The following is a 22821-nucleotide window of genomic DNA, read 5'->3' on the forward strand; positions in this document are numbered from 1 at the left end:
GTGTGGAGGCAGGAGTATGCCTCTGTGTGTAGAGTAAAATTTCATCAGGAGGCTCGAGGGACATTTCAAAGGCTTGCTGGTGTTGCTACAACACTTGATGAAGCTATGAACAGTCTCCCTATCCATCCAGCTCCGTCCGACCAACCTGCTGTGAAATCACCTATCCTTGTCACACATGCAGTTGAAAATGACTGGGTCTCTCCGGGTTCCTTTTAACTTTTGGCTGGGCTGATGCAGGCTAAGATGCCCTCAAAAGCCAAGTGAGAGTGAGAGTATGATACTTACAGTTGCCATGCGAAATACTGATTGGCTCGGAATCTTCTGGGAAACCAGCCCCAGCGCAGTGTAGCAGTGTGAGACACAGCAGTAAGGCTGCTGGCCGCATAGTAGGTTCAGCGGGGGGACTTGCTTCTCTACTTCACCCTGCCAAAGAGCAAAAGAGCCTGCTTACTTCTCGTTTTCTCTCTTTTTGCAAGTCAGCTTCATTCAGTTCTATAAAATGCAACGGTCTTGAAGATGATTCAAGACAAAAGGCTTCTGTTCCCTGCCTTGTCCACAGTGAATTCATTGGTCATACTGTATTACATAAAGACAGTGCCCGGTACCCACTGGACCCAATGTCACCCTGGCACCACACACTTTTGCAAAAAGCCTCACTTCCTTTGACCAGACCATTACAGGCCATGGTAGCTGCAATCTCACAATTATAAAACTCTGGATTTCAAGAAGTATGAACAACTGCAAGCAATTTTTCTCCTTTTCCTTTACAGAGGTTTACAGAGGTCAAAAATTGCCATCTTTAACAGGTTTTGTTTGTTTGTTTTGGCCAATCAAGAATCTCTCAGAAATGTGATACCATGGTCAGTAGTGAAGAATGCGGATAACTGATAATGATCTAGACTCCCAGCTTCAATATAAGTCAGAACACATGCCATACTATGACCCAGAGGCACTATGACGGTATCATACCTCTGTCTCTAGCATGTGAGACACACACACACACACACACCACACACAACTGACCCCATTTTCTTATTTCCAATAGAACCCCTTACTTAGTAGAGTTGAGATGTTGACCTCGTTTGTCACTTCACAGTGACTTCAGACCTAAATGGAAATTATATAATCTATTTTGTATTAAAATATAATTATGTTGTCATCCCTTTTCCTCCTTCAATCACCTCCCATGCCCATTATTCTATATCAAACTCTCTTTTCTTTGACACACACACACAGACACACACACACACACACACACAGACACACACACACACACACAGAGACACACACACACACACAACCTGCTGAGTCTGATTTGTGTTACTTGTATTATATGATCTGAAGGCCGACCACTCCATATGAGGAGGCTCATCCTGGAGAAGGCCAATCCTCACCTTCTCATCAATTGTTAGCTGCCTATGGTTCTTCACCTGGGGGTACACAGTCTACTTTTTAAAAGAACAACATTTCCGATTCTGTGACGAGAATCAGAACTGGCCTCTTGGAACATCATTGCTGATTTTTAAAAAAGAGAATCGTATCTCTGTGCATTGGTTTTGCAACAATACTGCTCTGCTCAGCTGTATTATGTTAAGGCAGCTTTTATGTGGAGCAGGATCCTTCTACAGCTCAAAAAAAAAAGAGAAAAGTCCCAGGGAGCTGCTGGATACAGTGAACACAGCCTCACGCTACAGTAAATACCACATCACTCTCAGGAGGATTTCAAATAAGCATTGATGTATCAGGGAAATTAACGTAAAATGGGCTATCGTTTCATCTTCCCAGAGAAGCAGTCTTTGAAGCAGCCTGCCAAAGATTATCTTTTTTTTTGAACAAAGCTATTCTGTAGTAGTCCATCAATCATTTAAGATTTGTGTTTAGAAATGTCAAACCTAGTAGCCTAAATGTCTTTGAAAGTTAATTTGGCAAACAAACTACTAACTTACGCTTTCTGGAACACCATTTCATATTAGATACCTATGTCTCTTTTCTTCATGCCAAAAAAAGCATTAACAAGTCCCGGGTGCATTGTAGGTTATAATTTCACAGACACAGCTGGGTCTTAATCATTTCTTCAACCGAAAGTGCACATTCATTAATTTGCTTTATCTCAAAGACAAATCAAAGCAGGGAAGAAGTCGAGAAAAAAGCCTAAACAATTCTATATCTCTCTCTCTCTGATGTGCAGATTAAAATTGAACTTCGAGTGATTACTCGTTCGCAAAGGCAATCCATTCCGAGGAGACATAGCGTGTATTTACAGGATGGTTAACAACAGGTCCATTCATTCCCTTCTTCGCCTGTACTCCCTAATCTGGGGCATGTGAACACAACGGAAAGAAACTCTGAGGTCCCCATTGCTTCTCTGGAGCCCTGTTCAGTATGACATTAAGGGGGGGAGGGGCAATCAGTAATCAGAGTGCCTAAAACACAAACACAGCTCACATCAGTGGTCACATTTTGGGTGAGGAAACATGTGGCAAGGAACAGCAGCACCAGCAGCAGCAGCAGCGTTACCCAGGGCAGAATTACAGCCTGAGTTCACAGCATGGAGCACAGTAAAGGAAACGCAGGAAGCAGAGCCACATCCCCTTAGAATGTTGGGAAATACAGAACATGTATTTTAAAGATATTTTTCTGTACATGACTAATGAGTCCCTACCCTGCCACAGCTGCATCCACTTCTGCACAAATGTCCCGTAAGCTCAAGACGAAGTCCCACTTTTAAAAAATTATATCTTAACTCTTCCCACCTTACAATGATATGAGGCGAAATCCCCAAGCCCTGAAGTTGGCAGGACGAACAGTGTAGAGAAATCTGTGCTGTAATTCCATGGCTTCTCTTAATGCTTCTGTAGAGACAACATCACAATTCAGACTGCCATGGATGCATCTCCAGGTTTACAGTTGGGCTCTTTACCAGGGGGGAATAGTTCCATCCTCTCCTCTATCTTCCCATCATCGGGCGGTTAATAAGTTCATCACATGGATGAAAGCGGTCAAACTTAGCGGGCCTTGCCAAGTTGATCTTGCGGGACCAGTATCTACACACATAAATGAGATGCTGCCTGATTTAAAGACCACATGGGGTTGCCCCGCTCACTGTCTGCAAGTTCAGCTATGGATACCATTAGCTTGTGGACCTGTCTGTACAGATACAACTTTTGATTGTTTTGGTCGACACAATGGAAATCTTCCAGAATGTTCACACTCAAAGAAGGTTTTAATCGTGAGTGCTAGTGATGTGAAAACATGTCCTGAAACCCCTAGTGATGTCCTTGAATAGAGGGAGAAAAATAATGGTATTGCTGGGGCTATGAAGTTTCAGCAATCCCTTTAAAAACACATCTTCTACTGACATCATAGGAAGTTTTAACGATAGTCAATAATTCACATGGTTGTTATAAGAAGGAAGGACACGCTAATAATGTGACTCTAGGCAGCTCAGTCAGGCTGGCTGGTTCTCCATTTTGTCACCTGTAAAATGTAAGGACAGGAAATGGGATGAATCCATAAAAGTCCCAAGGCTGAGACTGTATGTGTTCCGGAGAAGAAAAAAAAAAGGAGAAGAAGAGAGAAAAGAGTCTAGGTGGTGCAGCAAAGGGAGTGACCCTGAGCCAGGCCACCCTGCTTTTCTAGGCTAAGGTAACCATCAGGTAGCAGGGAGAAGAGTCGGAGGAGCAAGTTTGAGCCCAGACTGAGGGGAGGTGCTAAGATGGGAAAAAGAAGTCAGGTTCTGAGATTATGACAAGTCAGGCAGACAAAGTTCCAAGCACCTGGGAAACATGCTTTTCAAGTCAGTCATGTTAACAGGCCCTTCTTTCTCCAGTTTCTCCTGATTGTTCTGACACAGTCTGTGGATGAAGAAGTGTAGACCATCTGTGTGCACATGTGTGGTACTGTGCGTGATGAACAGGAGATGTGGAGAAAGACCTTCCATCGGCCTAGTGGATGCCAATGGACCCAGCATAGAAGGCTGGGCACATTTCATCTGTTGGTGCCAAGAACACTAGCATGCTATGCTACCTCATCTCGAGGTCAGCGGGGTCAAGCATACATCTGATAATTACAGCAATCCGACAGACAGGCCTAATCATGCCCATATAAGGAAACTGAGGCCCAGGCAGCTGGCTAAGTCACATTTCTAGGTAGCACAGAGTAAACATTTACAGCGCATTAGGGAACAGCAACAGCAATGATCAGCAAAGGGGAGAGCGAGCTCTCAGCCCCCGATCTGTGTGATTGCAAAGTTTATGTCCTTCCTAGGACATCAAGGAAGGGGAACGGCAAAAGGTAAGCGAGGCTGCGGGTAGAAACTTCACTTAAGATAATAATCGAATACAGGTTGCTGCATCTTTGCTTACGTGGCTAGAGGGACTGAAAGTCCCTAATGGCTTCAGTCATAAAAATCCATAAACCGAGTGTACAGTAACTTTCAAAACATGTAGGCTCTCAGGCTCGTTCCATTTTATGGGCCTGTGATCACAGGTCTAAGGTGATGCAAAGATGCAAATGTGTCTCAACCCCAGACTTAGGAGGGATTACGTTTATGTCAGAGCACCACTGTGTTAAATGGGACCATTTGCGTCCTTCCTGCCTCCCTTGAAGATGTCTTGTAGAGAGTAGTGTCATTTGTTAAGGCTAAGAACGAGGCTGCCTGCTCCTGTGGCTGATAAACAGATCGGATACCTCTGAAGCCAGCGAGGAACCTTCACCCACACGGAGGTGTGAAAGCAGGGTGTTTGTGCAGAAAGCCCAGCTCACTGAATGCTGGAGACCAGCCAGAGATAGAAACTGCTGATTATTCTCACACTAGAGGAAAATGTAAAGCATTAATGAGCGCTTAAATAGAAGGTGTCCTTCACTGACCTGGACAGGCCTGCTTCAAGGACTCCCGCGTGAGAAGGATGCTGCCGTCCACAGGATGTGGAGGAGAGCGAGAGAACACTTCCCGAATGAAATTAGAAACAACTTGGGCCCATTGATTGTGGTGGAAATGGTCAGTGCACAGGCTTCAGAGGACCAGGAGGTAGAACCACCTGTCCTGGGATGCTTGCATTAAGAGCTAAGTTCAAAGAAAATGTGAGAAATCACTCTAGCCTCTTAATAAAGCATCAGCCTCTTAATACAGCCTCATCGCTCTTCTTCTCGGCCATTAACAGAGACATAAAAGCGTCCGTTTTAGAGGAAAGGGAAATGCCACAGACCTAACTTCAACACATTTTGGAGAGCAATGATGGCGTTCAATGGAGGGTTATAATAAATATCGACTATGTATAATAGATGGTCTATTTCGGGCCTGAAACCGCTGGCACAGAGGCACGCAAGGGCAGTTGTGAATTCGACAGAACTTGTAGAAGTTTTATCTTATTTGTATTTTTTATTTTTCCATAAAGGCTGGTGTATGTCTATGAACTTTCAGATGGAAGAAGGCATAGCATGATTTTTTTGGTTCTTCTATCTAATGTACCTTCTCCTCCCGACCCCCACCATTCCCGAACATGCGCCTCTGAGCCAGTGCCTTCTGTGGACTTCGCTTAGATGCTTCAGATAGAATCTAAAGGCTCATGCGGTCTCCACCACTGTAGTCACGATTTCTCCGCAGGCCTCAAAACAGAGGCAAGCGATCTTGATCTCAGAAATCAGCAAGACCCAACCCTGCGTGCCCAATGGCATGCCCAGCTTTTTGCCATCCCCACCTCTTTTAAACTTTAAAAAATATTGCTGAACTCAAATTTCGGCTCCAGCTGCAGCAACAAACGCTCCTTTCATCTCACTGTTAAGAAAACCGAGACCCCGAGAAGCGGGGTCATTTGCCAAATGTGGATCTTAAGGCAAGTGGCAAAGCCAAACAGCAGTTGAGGGCTCCCTGCTCTTACGTGGCGCTCTCCCCGACATGACGCTGCCTTCAGAAAAGGAGCCAAAATTCATTCATTTCTCCTTGGCTTATTGCCTGATGTTCACTTGATTTTCATCTCACTGACTGTTTTCTACTAGAAGCCAGGCACTATGTGGAGGCGCTGATGCGGGGATTGGAACCCCGTGAATATGCCCTGGACCTCTCTCGAGTAGTGGCTGGGTCTGACAGCGCTTGGGGTCACACCAAAATAGAACACAAGTACAACAATACCTTTTCAAAAGTGGCTAAGATTTTACCTCGGGCTGGGTTGTTGCTGAGGTAAGTGGGGTGAGAAGACCTGCAGAAACTTGGGGAGAGCCCAGGCGGGGTTTGTGAAGATCACTGCTCTACAGGTTCAGACAGCTCAGATGTAAGGACCACACTGGCGCAGCTACAGACAGCTTCATGCTGGTTAGACTTTGAGACACTCACTTTGGTCCTATTCTTGTACCAGAAGAAATTTTGCTTAAAGGAAAGTCAAACATTTGTCTAATATAATGGATGGCTTTTCTTATTTATTTATTTATTTATTTATTTATTTATTTATTTATTTATTTATTTATTTCATTTAAAGTATTGTAACTCAGGATGAAGATTGTGTCTGATGACTTTCTTCTAAGGATGGGACAGAAACCAAAGGGTAGAGGTACTCTAAGGTGCAAACTCAAGATGTCCTTATGGATGGCCAGAGCTAAGCAGGTGGGTCATTGTACATCAGTGGCCCTAATTTTCTGTACATTTTATTAAAATCGACACACGTTAGGCGTAAGGTACTTTGCTCAGGTGCTTACAAGAGTATCTGCAGAATGACTCCAAAAGAGCAAACTGCAGAAATTCAAAGACTGGGGCTTTTCATGCCCTCATCAGTACACAGGGTTTGGAAAGGATAGCTCTCTAATAATCTATCATCTGTTTTCTCTTCATACTGTTAATAGAGAAGAGAACCCCCCACCCCCTCCCCCGTGCCACAGTTCTCTGGCATGCTGGGCTCCCTGTGGGGAGGTAATCTTTCCATACTTTGGAATCAACTTCAAACATGGCTCAGAAGAAATCCAAACAAAACTGAGAAACAGTCCTGTGCCCCACCCCACTCCACCCCTGTCCCCCATGAAGCTACCAATCATGAATAACTGAAGCTCTGAAATTCTACAAACCTGCTTGTAAATGTTTGCCTTTGTTAAAAAAGTCATGGGATTAGAAAGAGGGCAGAGCATTTCTCTTGTGGTCTGTCAGGTCCTCTGGTGCTAGCTGCCTACACCACCCTGCCTTCTGTTCCCTGCTCTCGGATGCTTTCCTTGCACGCAGAAAGCCAAAAATAGAACTTATAATTGACTAATGGTTTCTGATTGTACAAAAAGAGACACAATATCATGACTGCTCCCTAATAGAACACTCTCCTCTCGACACTCGCAAGAGCCTTTTAATGTCTACACACACACACAAACAGAACAAATGAGATAGAAGCACCATTCCCCAAATTTCCTTACATTCGTTTGGAATAGTTACTTCATTAACTATTTTATAAAAAAGTCTGGTTCGTGTGCTAATGATTGAGGTGAAATCGCAGGCCCACACAGTTAAAACTATTACTGAATCAGGTAGACACTGCCAAGTTTGCCTAAGTTAATACCATTTTTATTGGCTGTGTTCATGTACTTTACACGTAAAAACAGTGACTCATGCGTTTGGCTTTATTGACTGGAGCAAAGTTTTCAAGGACTTTCCCAAAGGCAGTTATCAATTTGCTTTCGGGTGGAGGGAAAAGCATTTGGTAGTTGCCCAAATTGGAGTCAACTCTGGTCACACCACTCCCTAAAACGATCACTTATTATTATTATTATTATTATTATTATTATTGTTGTTGTTGTTGTTGTTGTTGTTATTATTATTATTATAAATAAGAAGTCCTACCTTCAAAAATCAATCATTATTCCCAAACATCCGGATTAAATGCTTCCTCAAGGCCAGTGAACATAAGTTCCAGGAAGCCGGGGCTTTGTTTAAATGTCCCCACTCCCTAATGATGCGCTTCTCTTCATAGGTGACTGAAGGGTCAGAGCCCAGATCCAGACTCACAGTCCTGTTTATTAGAAAAGTCACAGAGTGCGATGAGGTGGTCAGCACCTGGACAAACCACTGCGGTGTAGCAAACTGTTTTTAAAACTGTCTCAACTCTCCCCAAGTTTAAAAGAAAACAAGATGTGTTTCACACTGCCCTGTCATATGTGGCTTGCTTGCTCTGGAAACACAGGCACACAGCCCAAACCAAACAAACCCCCTGAAAGCCAGAAAGTTTTCCCTACTCATTTGGCATCACAGCTAGACTTGAAGCACCATGAGGCCATTTGTTGACTGCCTTTAGAGTAAATATTTCCATGTTTCACCGCAAAACTATTAGTAAGTTTAATTTTGCTACATATCACTGCAGACCTGATTTGGGTTATCTGTCTCTCTGCCCCTTGTCTTTCACCTGCTACATTTTGATCCTGAGACACATGTTTTCCAGGGTTTGCAAAAACAGAAGCCTGCCTTGGAAGTGAGTGCAAACAGGATCAGTAGGATGGAGGGACAGGACAGGGCTGCCAACTCAGACAGGAAACTCTCTGACCGTCACATGGTCTCTTGTTGAAATCTCCAGAGAATTAAAAAAAAAAAAAAAAAAAAAAAAGAACGTTTTAACTGATTTATTTTTCTAGTGTCGCATTATCCTTCGGGGCTAATTCAGTGATTAGGAATTGCTGAGTGAGTCGACTTTTCCTAATTTCCTCTATTCTGTATTTTTAATAACAGATTAACAGACTCCCCCTCCCTGCAAGACACCAACAGGAAGAAGGCTTCCACAAAACGAATGAGGCTCACAAGGCAGATATCATCTTGGTAGGGAGGAGTCCAAAGTGAACTGTGGGAAGCGGGCTGTTTGGCGAGGCTTGAAACCCCTCTGCTTGGGGGAGCTTCACTTGCTCTCCCACTTGACCCCAAGTACGAGCGGCTCGACCTTCCTTTGTAATGGGGGGTGCACACCACAGGCTGTTTTGTGTTAGTGGTAGTAGTTTCTCCCAAGTAATATTCATAAGGTCAGCTATTAGCAATCTCTTTCCCCTATGGAACAAAGGGGCAAAGGGCTTTCCCAGTTGCAGGCCATCCTCTGAATGGCAGGACTTCACCAGCAGCGGCTTCTTTATTTACTTATTCACGCAGTTCGTTTTCCAACACCAGTAAGTCTTCTTTCTCTTCTCTCTCCCATCCCCTCCTTCTCTTGGTAAAACCAGAACTTAATCAAATTAGGAAATAAAAGGGAAATTTTGGATTTCCAGGATGTTTCCAGTGGACAACATGGGCTTAGAAGACAGGCATGCTCCCTCCCAGTCTAGGTTACTTTTCTAGTAGGCGTTTTAAAAAATATCTTCTGCCAAAGAAATTAGGCACTAGTTTTCAAGTAAGCTTCAGGCAAATGACGAGGATAAAGGCAAAAAGAGGCCATGTTCTTTGCCAAAATATCATAAGAATGATCTCTTTCTCAGTTGCTGCTAAAAATCCTTGCTTTTGTCTTAATCTGGTCCCCCATGTCTACCTGGCTCACAGCACTGACTTCCAGGCTCCTAGGAAGGCCTGATAAGACCTGCGTACATGGGCGTGGTGGCACACACCTTTAATCCCAGCACTTGGGAGGCAGAGGTAGGCGGATTTCTGAGTTCGAGGCCAGCCTGGTCTACAAAGTGAGTTCCAGGACCAGCCAGAGCTATACAAAGAAACGTTGTCTTGAAAAACCAAAAAAGACCTGTGTACAACAATCAGCTGCTTTGCTGGTCCAAAGTCCTAAAGCTTTCCAAATTCCTCCAACCAAACAGAAATTAAAACAAAAACAAAAACAAAACCACAAATACATAGACATGCATGCCTACAATAGTCACAGCCCACTTTCTGGTACCAACTTCTCTTAGGTGTTTTGTTGTTTGTTTGGTTTGAGGTTTTCTGCTTTGTTTTGTTTTTCCTGTTGCTGTGATAAACCACCATAACCAAGACAACTTACAAAGGAACGCGTTTGAGACTTAACAGTTTCAAAGGGTTAGAGTCCGTGACGGTGGATCAAAGTCATGGCGGCAGGAGAAGCTGAGATTCCACATCATGATCCATACATTGGATTCAAGAGAGAGAGAGAGAAGCTGGGACTAGCTGACAGTCTATTGAAACCTCAACGCCCACCCCCAGTGACACACCTACTCCAACAAGGCCACACCTCCCAAGCCTTCCTAAACAGTTCTACCAACTCGGCACCCAGTATTCAAACATATGAGCTTATGGGGGCCCTTGCTACTCAGGCCAGCAATCTCCCTTCTTTTTCTGATGTGCCCTTCTACTCACCAGCTCATTCCGTTCTTTCTAAGAAAACACTGAGTATTCGGCACAAGGTAATCAATTTTAAAAATGTAGGAAAATGGAGGCAAATGGTTAATATTATATAACCTGGACATGAGGTTAATTACTGTAGCTCAAATTACCTGGAGAGAAGATAGCATGTGGTTATCACCAATTAACCCTTAAATCAAAGGGGGAATCACAATTCTTATAATTAATAGCACAACAGGCAATCACTGTAATTAGAATCTCTCTGCCAGAGAGATCAGAATAGGAGGAAAAATAAAATTGTTCGTAAGTCTGAACATGACAGGCAGATCCTGAATTAATGTGCTAGGGGTCAAACCAAAGAGAGACGATGGACCAGAGAGAAAGTGTGTGGGGGACATATGGCAGCTGAGGAGTCCCGGCCTGCCCCTCTCTTGCAGTAGGAAGATCCAAGCAAGCACTGGCTTGCAGAGGGCACAGATAAGGGCTCTGAAAGTTTCTTGTCCCTGGTTTCTGGGAAGCGAAGGTATACCTGGGTTGTCTGGGCTTGCCCTGGTAAGGACTGGAGAGGGTCAGGACAGACAGATGGGACTCCACAGCTTGGGGGCAAAGAAAGCATGAATAGCACTTCAGAAAGGAGATGGCCCAGGTTCACTTAGAATAACTAGAGGATTACAAGTAACAATATTCTTCCTGTTTCGTTAACAGAGTCCTCATTTCTCTACAGAGTGGGAGGCAAATGGGACAAGTCATCCTGAAGGGTGATGCAAGAATAGGTAGACATGCTTGGCGCATGCCTACTCCATCAGCTCTTTCCAGAAGCAACAAGGCATGAAAGAAAGGCTAAGCATTCTCCAGGATCTTCAATGCAGAGACAGACAGACAGACAGACAGAGAGGCAGACAGAGAGACAGACACATGTGCGCATGTGCACACGCACACAGACACACACACACAGACACACACACACACAAAGAGAGAGAGAGAGAGATCACATGAAGCTCGTGTGAGATTTCCATCTTGCTGAGAATGAGGGGCAGAAGGCTGCCTCTCCTTCCAAGGTAATGAGAATTGTTATCAGTGACAGTTCCATTCTTTGAAAGTAATTTTATTCCAGAGGGAACAGTGATTTTGTACCTTATAGATAGATTATCCTCTTAGTGTTTGGGGAGTTTCCAGAGAAAATGTGAGACAAACAACTGCACTGTGCAAGTGTTTGAGCACTGAACGCACGAAGATGTCATTCTCAATATTCAATAAAGCATAGAAGCTGCCTTCGGTAGCAATTCACTTCCGTTACCCATTCGCAGACATGCTGCTGGAAGGGAAGGGGAGTAGGGAAGACTAATCATGGACTCTGCCAGGATTGAGCTCTTAGAAAACCTCCTGACAACCAAAGCAGATAGATGGCATATTAACAGCTGTAACTATACTGTAAAGGTTAAAAAGACTGAGAGGCGCCATCCTCTGTAGGTCTCAACAGCATGCCCCATTGTCCAATTCCTTATCTGAAACTATAGTCCTCTTAATATAACCTTACTATAACCCAACCCTCTCACCATCCAGATTTATACAGGAGCTATCGAATTAGTCTTCCTTCAGTTTAAAACAAAGAAAAAAGAGCTGTCCGAGCAAGGATAGGCATGTCCAGCTACCTTGAGGACAGCCATTATGAGATGGATCGAAGAGCAATGAGTAGCGACTGTGAGCAAACGGCTTTTGCTGGGAATAAAGAGGGATTTCCCACCGTCCCAGAAACAAAACAGGAGTTGCCCCACACTGGGCTACAGAGGGGCCAGGTGAATAGAAGAACAGAAGAAATAGTATCCAGGGGACTCTAGAGAAGACTTAGAGCCAAACTTGGAGCACATTTATGGTCTCTGTGGAGAGTGGAGAGACTTTGCTTGTCTGTGGTTCTTACATCCACTGGCACTCCTTCCTCCCACATCCTGGGAAAGCACTATTTAGAGCAGGAAACCACAGAGGATCCAGCAAAATCCTGCTATGGACTCAGACTCTCTGAGCAGCTGATTCGCTCTACTGCTGTTGATGAAATGATGAACCTAGAATCCAAGGACCCAAGTCCTCAGCCTTTGGCCAAGTGTATGTGTACTCACTTAGCTTTCCCATCTGGCCAACATGTATGTATATGGGTCAACAGTCTAAGCATACTTGCAAGGAGAGAGATGGCAATGATATATTTAGTAGCATGAGCAAAACCCAGACATTTCTGAGGGTGGAGGCCCACAGCATCCACATAATCCCACTTTATTTCACACTAAGGTAGCTCAGTCCTAGAGGGTGGCTGGTGTGTGGCCTTCTAGGAATGTCAACCACTAAGTTGATGCTGAGACTCAATTGTCAATGACAAACAGACCCCAAGAGCTGATTTAACATCACTCTTGTCTCAAATCCCTTCCCAGTGACTCATAACTTTCTCCTGACATCAGAACAGCTGGGCCAGCCAGCTGGAGAGAAGATATACAGATGTAGCTGGCTGGAGCCCCAGGGGCTCTGAACTCTCGTTCACGCTGTCCTCTCAGACTCTCTCTGTGGACCCTGGCGTTAGCCAGTTTCCTCTCCCCACGTGGGTGGGAAGAGCAATTCTGCCTGACCACTTTCATCCTTTAGCACACAAGTGTGAAACAGAACACTGGAGCTCTTGTTGGTCTACAGTTTGAGGAAGTTTTATCTGGGGGGAGGGGAAGGGGGAGGGGTAGATCTCTGGCCTAGTCCTTCTGTAGAGAGCTAGGGCCCTGACCAGGATGGCCTCACATATGCACCTCAGTTAGAGAATATATGAAAAGTTGAGAAGTTGGTGGCCAGGGAAGGAAAAACTCTCAGTTGTGGTTTGGAGGAAATAATCTATTCTCCTGTGTTGTGCTAATATAAATGTAAGCTAGTTGATTGTTTTAAAAGTGTGAAATATGTGTGTAAAATCCTCACTCAGAGTAGCTGGCTTAGACAGATTTAAAGAAAAAGAACATACACATTGTTAAGTAACTTTTGGGTTGACTTGAGTATCTTTGAATATTTTTAAATTTCAGTGTATGAAGTCCTACAACAGCTGTAAAAAGGGGGCTATTTTTGTTAATGAAAATGGAAATGCAAGCCAAGACTGACTGAGTTTTAGGGGAAAAAAAATGTGTTGTGCATATTTGTTCCAATATGTAAGCATCCAGTAACAGTGTCTCTGAGGGAGGAGGACAAAGGGTCACAGGGAGAATGAAATATACTTTTTATGTTACATTCTTTTATAGAATTTGGGGGGTGGCTGTCTTTCTTTTTCCTTTTTCTTCTCTCTCTCTCTCTCTCTCTCTCTCTCTCTCTCTCTCTTTCTCTCTCTCTCTCTCTCTCTCTCTCTCTCTCTCTCTCTCTCTCTCTCTGACAAACAGAGCTATTAACTATATTCAAAACAAAACAAAAGAGATCCCAACAACTTTTTCTCCAGGGGCAAACCTGAAATTTTAGCCCAATAATATCTGCCAATTCTCCACCCCCTGAATCCTTTCCCAGTGTGTTCAGCCATGTGTGTGCTACAAGGAGGGCTGCCCAATATATGGTCTTCCTGTATAAATGTGGCCAGCTCACAAAGGCGGAACACAGTGAAATCTAAGAACCAGTAAGCTTAAGGCAAATGCTCTCCGTATAATTGTTTTTTCCCCAAAATAAGGTCTCACTACTTTATTTGGGCTTTTCCATCTCCTGTTCCTGCACAGACCCTCAGCCCATGCTTTGTAATGTCACTACTTCTTTCTCACGTACCTTCTGTGCCAAAACAAGAAGAGGATCCAATCCATCGTTGGAAATACACCCAAGGGACACTTGCTGCTTAGCCGATGAATGGATATCCTCTCTCTGGTACAGTCTTTATCCTGGGGTGGCCCAGGGCTACTGAGCTAAATATGGCAGTGTGGAGAGACACTCATGGTGTTGGGATATGAGAACCAAGAGCATCTTCCATGCTAGCCTTCACCTGGGGAGGTGTGAAGCAAGAGGACACCTTGCCTGTTGTCACTTGTCCCATTCACAGGCACTGAAGTGGACTCTAGAAAGCAGGAAGGCCTCCTTCCCCTTTTCTTGGCATCTCTTCTCTTCATGGTTAATTCCATGGCATCATCTCTGAAGTCCATTCTCTTGTCCAGTGGGTGGGCCACTGTTTCTCACGAGTTCAAGGTCTCTCACTGGGGTAGAAAATGTTCTCTAATTCCACTTTTAACTCTAACTTCAAACATGGAGGCAAGGGATGTCGCCGAGATGTGGCTGTTCTTTCTCTCCCACTGCTCGATACACTACCATGTCTTTCACCAAATATAAATATCTTTAACACTGTGAGTTTAAACTTCTGTGCCTTTCAACCTTGCACATTGGGACGACGGCAGAGCTTCACAAATTAAAGCTGTCTACGTACCAACCACACCCAGAGATGCCAACTTAACTGGCTTGGGGTTGTCTGTCCTGGGCTTTAGAAATTTTAGTCGATCCAGAGGGGCTTCTACTAGTAAAAAGATCCAGCTTGGGAATTTCTAACAGAGACACAAAGGGTTTCCAACCTCTAATCCCAATCCCTTCCCCTGCCAAGCTTCCAGTCACAGGCAGGGATAATTAATCTTGTTTCAAAGTCCCCGTGCTTGGGCCAGCTTGCTGGAGAGGCTTTAAAACCATCTAAGTTTGTTTTGTGTCCACCTACCCTTCACACCAATCCACTTTACAAATATAATTTAATCCATTAAAAATTACAGGGAGCCACAGAGAAAAGAAACTTCTTTGGCAGCGTGAGGCCTGCAAAGTATTCCTAATGTAAACACAGACAATAGGTGTGCTTTCTCTTCTGACAGGGTTGAAAGAAAGCAGGCCTAATTAACCCTCCCAGAATGGAGAGGAGTGAAGGTCATGTGAAGACCGCCTTAGGAAGTCCATCTCCCAGCCTTATCAAAACTGCCTTTCTCTTCCACCATGCTCCGGTAACCTGGGAAATATAAATTTGGATTACTGATTGCTGCATTGTTAGTAACTAACTATATATCATCAGGCCCTGGTCACCAGTGTCAGCCCCGGCTTAATTATCTCAGCTGAAGGGAAAGGAAACCCCATGAAAAGGCTGTTTTCCAATTAAAGCAGCTAGAATATGTGATCTGTCTCTCTGGTGAGGTCCGACTCATGGTCCTTCTCCTGTTATTTGTATTGTGTTCTTTTCCTCATTACAAGCCCCGGAGTTGTGAATCTAGAGCTCCTAGCAAGAAACGCATAAATATCGGGAGGGCAACTGTCAAACCCTGAAAGAAATCTTCAGCGGTCGCCACCAAAAAAAAAAAAAAAAAAAAAAAAAAAAAAAAAAAAAAAGCAAAAAAAAATCTTACCAGTAATTACAGAACTCCCACCAGCCAATGCTGCAGTGCAGTCAGGGTTACAGACTTTATGTAGAACAAATTATGTTCATGGGTTTTCCTCCTATAAAATCTGGGTAAGGTCACACAGTGTCATGTGGCACCTACATCCACACACACACACATATACACACACATATACACATACAAACACACACACACACACAACTTTTAGGAGTTCTTCAGCAAAAACCAGACACTCTGCACGCTGCCTTGGCCATTGTTTTAATGACAGGGAAAACATTTTTCTGCTGCTATCATGAAAAATATTTGCGGTAAAGATCTAAGCAACGCTGTCTCCAACCTTGCGTCTTCCTTATCTCCATTGGTCTTCGCTGTGCTTGGTTATTTATTCCACTTGAATGTCTGCCTGTTTGCCTATCTTGACAATTCTTTATCCTGGGAGCAGGTACAAGGGTTTATCATCTCTGAGACCAACTGGACTCTGAGCACTTCATAAACATTGCCTTGGAATTCTGGGTTAAGATAATAAGTATTCGGGGCACTTGCTGTGTGAGCATCCTGTAGATATTGGGATTTGCTACCTTCGAAGAGTCTGCATTCTAGCAACTGGCAGATTCTTCCTGCTAGTGACCAGTGTGGCCTTGACCTAGCTGTTTCATCTCTGTAAACTTCAGCTTTCTTGGATGTGAAATGGGTTAATGGCACTTTTCCTTTCCTTTGGTCACCATTAGGATGAAAAGTCCCTAACCCATTAAAAGGAATGTGTAATGTATGTTTGCTCATTACACATGTCTCTCAGTGTTCCTGGAGCTGGCAACTGGAAAACTGAAGTACCTGTGCCATTCATCATTTTGAACTTTGTACGTTCGCATCTTCTCTCAATGCCCTTGGAATTGGAGCCAGGTTTTCCTGGACCCCAAACTTTATGAGCACAGCTTTCTTTCCCTTGGGCTGGCATTGGACCTATTTTTTTGTGACTCTGAACAGAGATAGAGAGAAGCCTTGACTGCAAAACTTAGTGGAAGTGTGAAAAGTTCCTTTGGGCTAAGGAAGGCTACATTTTTTAGGATCCGTTTTTCAGCGTCACGCCTATGTAAAAGACAGGAGCCGAGTGCAGTGTTGCTCATGGTTTACCTGGTCCACGGCTTTTTGTGCCAGCCACACCACAAACACCCCAGGGCAAGTAGTCTCTTTCAAATTCTTTCCAACAACTTGAACTGAGTGTGGACTGTCTATTTATGAGCCAGGCCCTACCGAGGTACTATGAGCCACACGGAGATGAGGGTAGGTGATGGATGAGAAGCAGGGCAGGAACAGGATTTAGCAATCTGTGCAATGCTCTCAGAGAGCTGTGGGATGAGCTGTTCTGCCTCCACACCACACTGGAACGTTCCTGCCTGCTGCCTGGGGTTGACAGTCTGCTCCAGATTCCAATGAACTCTCTCTAATGGCAATGTTTCGGGAATTCCCACAACTCACTTGAATTGGTCAGTTGAGTAAAGGATTTGGATGGCTCTTCTGGGAGTTCCATTTTCTTTCTTCATTTCCCTTCATATCTTGCACTTTTCTTCCCTCAGCATTTGGCTTTATTTTAACATACTTTAATATTTAAGATATATATTATATATAATATTTAAGATATATATTATATATAATATTTAAGATATATATATATATATGATCTAAAGCCCAGTTTTCTAACCCATTTTTGTCTCGGCCTTTGGAAACCCTATCCCTCCCTTCTGACTTCCCCCAAACATCACCTCTTCTGTGAAGTCCTCCCTGATTCCCACTGACAGCTGATTGCTAGCTTCCCTCTCCATCTTTCCACAGCCCCTGAGCATGCTCCATCACAGCCATCAAACGGGGACGCTACTGTTTACTCATCTGTCCACACCACTAGAAGCCAAACCCGGCAAGGGCTCACCCAGGTTTGGTGTGTAAGTGAGTGGTGCAATGAGTCATGCTACACACAATCCCTGTCCTCGGAGGATTTGTAATTCCTGGAGGGGATGGATGTGCTAACAGCACACTGCCAAATACAAGGAAAACTCTGTATGTGTTATCCTTTAGATTTTTCTATAATGGCTTAGGTCAAGTTGTGTTTTACTTCCTATGAGATGATGTCCTTGAAGTAAGTGGTTCTTACAGACTACACTAGATTTTTCATTTTAAAGTCCTATGGCTTGTATGCACCCTGGTAACTCAGCACATTGACAAGTGATGTCTGTCTTTGTCCTCAAAAACATACGCTGATGAAATGTAAGACATTAGGATTCTTAAAGTAACACACCTCGGTAGTCTATAGCATCCCTTGACCTCATTATATTGCTTCAAATACAGCTGAGTGGATATAAGGCCCATCACAGGAAAAAATATATATAATTTTTATCCTGAGAAAAGTAAATTTTGTATTCCCAAATTCTCTATTATTAAATCTGTGACCTTATTATTGCGTTAGAGTAGATATTTTATTCAATTATATGGACAATAAGAGAACAGAGAGAGATGGAGCTGGTCCAGAATCCCGGGAGTGTGAGAAGATGACGGTATTTATTTTATCTGCTCCTGACAATGGAGTTAACACAGTCACCAAAGCTACATCCAGCAAAACATAAATTCAAGAAGAAGGTAATTACTGTCAGTCAGACCTAACATTAAGCATCTGTTTATCTGAACTTTAAAAACAACGACAACAACAACAATAACAACAACAACAAAAGAGCAACTGCTCAGTAGAGTGGCACACCCCTCAAATCCCAGCACTAGGGAGACAGAGATAAGGGGATCTGTGGGAGGCTGAGGCCAGTCTGGTCTATACAATAGCAAGTTCCAGGCCAGCAAAGGCTTTGTAACGTTGGTGCTGGATAAGGAAAACTGAACGTGGCCAAAAGATAAGCATTGTCAAATTAAACAAACAGACTTAGGCTGGCTTTAAAATATTAATGGTGGTGATGATGGTGGAGGTGATGATGGTGATGAAGATGATGATGAAGAAGAAACAAACTATTTCTAATGCTTCAATGCAAGCAAATACATGGGCTTTTTTTTTTTTTTTTTTTTTCCCTGCACACAGGGAAGCATTGCTTGAACAAAGGCTTTCAGAAAATGGGCCAGCAAGGTGGCTCAGTGGGGTCAAGGCACTTGCCAAACCCAACAACCCGAGTTCCTGCCCTGCTCTCACCTGGCAGAAGGAGAGGGAAACCTTTCCTTTGAAAGGTCACCCCAGGCCCATGTCACATGACACTGCTACATGCTTGAACACACACATACAACTAGTAATTAATTAATTAATTAATTAACATGATTCAAGATGCTCTCAGAAAGTGGCCATATCCCAGCAAGCCATGAAAACACAAGTGTAAGTGAGGCTCAGGGGGACAGTCTGTCCATCTGTTACCCGAAATCGGATGTGAGCCAAGGCTAGCTCATATATTCTTTTAGCCTCATAAATTTACATAAATGCTTTTCCTAATGCTTTTTTTGTTTTGTTTTCTTTTCTTTTTTTTTTTTTTTTTTGTCGATTTGACAACTGATTTATGTTTTTCCTTGTCAAAGAAGTCAGTTCTAGTGCAGGCTTATTATTAGTCTTAGGCTGTCAGAGTCCATAGCACGGTGTGAAAATAAGTAAGGAGTTTTTGTTAGGACTCAACCAGTGCTACGCAAGACCACAGATGGGATTGAACTGCAGCAGACAAGCAGCTCAGACTTGAGGACACAAACCTGTCTAGTGAATGAAAAGTCCAAGTCAGGTGCCACTTGTCTGAAAGGCTCGAGGCAGACACTTATTCAAAGAAGAACAAATACAAAGGAAAGGGGTCCACACGTCTGGGGAATGCTCACGAGTGCAGACACTATAGAAATCAATGTGGAGGTTTCTCAAAAGGCTAAAAATAGATCTACCATATGATCCCAGGTACCTTGCTCCTGGGCACATTTCCAAAGTACTCCAAGGGAGCCTGTGAGAGAGATGCCCTCAAACCCATGTTGATTGCAGCAGCAGCAGCAACAACAACAACAACAATAATCACAAAAAACAAGTTATGGAACCAGCCTAGCTGCCCACCAACAGAGGAGGGTTAAATACGCAATGTTTTGTTCCCATCATAAAGGAAAAGTGAACATTTCCCATCTGTGGGAAAGTAAACGGAAGTGGATATTATCTTGTTAAGCAAAAGTCAGACTCACAAAAAAAAAAAAAAAAAAAAAAAGACCATGTGTTTCTCTCACATGGAGAACGCAGTGTGTGTGTGTGTGTGTGTGTGTGTGTGTGTGTGATGAATGCAGGAGGACGGTGTGGAGGGAGGGAGGGAGGGAGGGGTCTAAAGGGAAGAGGGAAGGAGAACAAGAGGGTTATAGTGGGCGAAGAGGCAAAGGTATCTTTTCTCCCACATTTGGCAGAAAAGTTTATTTGGGAGATGGAAGGATACTGAATGGAGGGATGGGGCGAGGACAGTCATGGGAGGCGCATACCTTGTACATATGTATGAAAATATCATCTGGTGGCTGAAGCGGTGTCTCGGCCATTTACAGCATGCCTTTGCAGAGGAGTTGGGCTTAGGTCCTGGCCCCCACATGGTGGCTCACGACCTCTTACAGCCCAGTGCCTTTTCTGGCCTCTAAGGGCTCCTGCATACGTCTGCTACACATAAACGCAAGCAGGGTCCTGTACATAACACATAGTCTTTAAAAACAATTTTTTTTTTTTTGCTAAAAAAGAAAATATAATAAATTCTGTCACCGTTTTGTTTTGTTGTTGCTACTGTTTTGGGTGGTGTTTGTTTGTTTGTTTGTTTGTTTTTCAAGGCAGATTTTCTTTGTGTGTCTCTGGCTGTCCTGGAACTGGCTCCGTAGACCAGGCTGACCTCGAACTCACAGAGATCAGCCTGCCTCCATCTATCTCCTGGGTGCTGGGACTGAAGGCATGCACCATCACCCGGCTTCTGTCACTAATTTTAAACATTAATGAAACCAAAGAGAACTAAGATGCAGGTTAAAAAGAGAGAGATGGGGGAGGGGAGCAATGCTGGCTTCTCTTTCATTACCAGGTTCTCCTCATGGGGGATTAAGTTGTAGTATAGATAAGGTTTCCTTTAGGCCGTATCAGTTAAGTGGATCTAGTTGTAAAGCAATTTCCAGTACTTCAGCCCCACTAGAGTTAACCACGCAGTCAGCAAATGTGAAGTCTCTTTTGCTGTCTCTTCCTTGTCTCATCTCCTTAATGGCTACCTAATATTCTTAAATGATTAACAGGGAGCAGGGTTCCCCTACTTCCAACCTAATCCTTTGAAATCAAAAGTGGTTAACAAGCTTTAGCAAACCTCCTGCTATCTCTCACACCTACAAACATAATGCGTGCGTTTGGGAAACGGCTCTCCTGAAAGGAGGAACAACCATCCAGACCTGCGTCCCTCTTGCCAGCCCAACTCTGGTCTGCATGTAATACCAAGCTGCTAGTGCAGAAAGCAGCTGAACGTCAGGAAAGCCAGCTCAAGTGCATTATCGGGATGAAACTGAGGACGCCGTCAGCATTGAGACAGACTAGGCTCAGATGTCCACTCAGCTAATGAGCCTGAGCTAGAACCCTGGCAGAAGGGTCAGCAGTTTAGCAGCCCTTGATCCTCTCTGCCCATCTGAAAACTCAACTCTGCATTTCCAGTTCCCCAAATGCAAACAGCAGTTGCCTAAGCCCTAATCAAAGATATACAAAACTGTGCTTCATGGTACAGACACTTCCTAGATCCCCAGGGGGCTGTGGGGGCTGCTGTGGTTTAGTAATTATACCCAGCCTCACACGCATCCACTCCAGGGCTGGGGATGGCTGTACCCAGGGGTGGGGGAGGACTTCACTGTCCCCCTCCAGACAGTGGTGCTCAGGTGTCACTCTGACTGTGAAACACAGTGAAGGAGACAAATGAGTTTTTCTCTGACTATGTTAAATTAACTAATGGATTTTTGGTTGTGAAATTGGCATAACTTAATAAGCTAAGACGCTGATGGTACGGGGTGGGTGTTTCCAGTCTCTGAGGGCATCATTAACCTTAGACCCTAACAAAACCAGAAGAAGAACCGAACAGAATCTAGCCAAGGTGAATGAAAAATGTCGGCTGTGTGAGCCAGGACAACTTTTTTCTATTTCAATAAGTTATTTTAGTATATTCAGACTTATAGTTATCTATAAGACGGTTGTGAAGATGAAAATTGCCCATTATGGAAGCAGTTTTGAATTCTATCTCCTCTCTGTAAGTGTAGCATTTTGTTTTCTGAGTCAGGAGGCATTCGCTGTCACTGCAGGTACATCTATTTGGGTCAAAGGTTGTAAACTCCTTGTTTAAGTTACCACCATTTATATTAGTCACATATCAATATATGAATCACTGGTGTGTCTGATCATTGGTACAAGACAGACAACTATGACCATAGGGGAATCTCATGGAGTCCAGGGTTGTAGCTATGTAGACACTCCCTATCACACATGGTCTTAATTTTTAAGTATGAATTTTTCTCTGGGTTCTCTAAACTATTGTGGGCTTTGTCTTCACTGAACTGAAAAGATAACTGCTCTTTCCCACGTTCCAGAAGTCTGTGCGTTCCAGGAGGCTAACAAATTATAACTCAGCTGCTCAGCGCTGCATTAAGATTGAAATTTGGTGGGGCTGGTGAGATGGCTCAGCAGGTAAGAGCACCCGACTGCTCTTCCAAAGGTCCAGAGTTCAAATCCCAGCAACCACATGGTGGCTCACAACCATTTGTAACGAGATCTGACTCCCTCTTCTGGTGTGTCTGAAGACAGCTACAGTGTACTTACATATAATAAATAAATAAATCTTTAAAAAAAGAAAAAGATTGAAATTTGGCATCCCAGATGTGAATTTATTTCCAATAAGGAAACAGACTCTACTAAGCACTTTCTTTTTCCTCCAAAAGGGAAAAATATTTTAGAAAAAATAGCTCCTTGCTGTTAAAGATTTATACTGGACTTTTAAAATTATTATTATTTTAAAATTTTCTTTGGCTTCTGAATGGTAAAAGCCCATGTTTACAAAGTTTATAGCCTAAGAAGAGGCTATTAGACATTCGCAGGCTGCCAGTCTTCCGTGAATCAATGACCAAAAGTACCCGCTTGCCTTTGCGCTGCATGTTTTCATAAGCGTTCTCTGCTCAAAGCGATCTGTTCTTGTAGAACAGTGTTTTGTAGGTTTACCGGGTGTCTGACCCCAACCAGGC

General features: G+C 43.7%; 1 protein-coding gene across 4 annotated transcripts in view; it reads right to left on the reverse strand.

Moving 5' to 3' along the window:
• The window catches only part of Sema6a (sema domain, transmembrane domain (TM), and cytoplasmic domain, (semaphorin) 6A), a 125947-nt gene that overhangs the window by 60817 nt on the left and 42309 nt on the right, over positions 1 to 22821 (reverse strand). For all 4 annotated transcript variants that reach the window (XM_006525726.2, NM_001311097.1, NM_018744.2 and 1 more), the window contains exon 2: positions 286 to 423. In XM_006525726.2, the coding sequence (XP_006525789.1) occupies positions 286 to 385 (100 nt within the window). In that variant the 5' untranslated portion in view covers positions 386 to 423. The remainder of the gene's footprint in view (positions 1 to 285; positions 424 to 22821) is intronic.

The sequence above is a fragment of the Mus musculus genome, chromosome 18 (genome assembly GCF_000001635.26).
Source record: "Mus musculus strain C57BL/6J chromosome 18, GRCm38.p6 C57BL/6J".
NCBI lineage: Eukaryota > Metazoa > Chordata > Mammalia > Rodentia > Muridae > Mus > Mus musculus.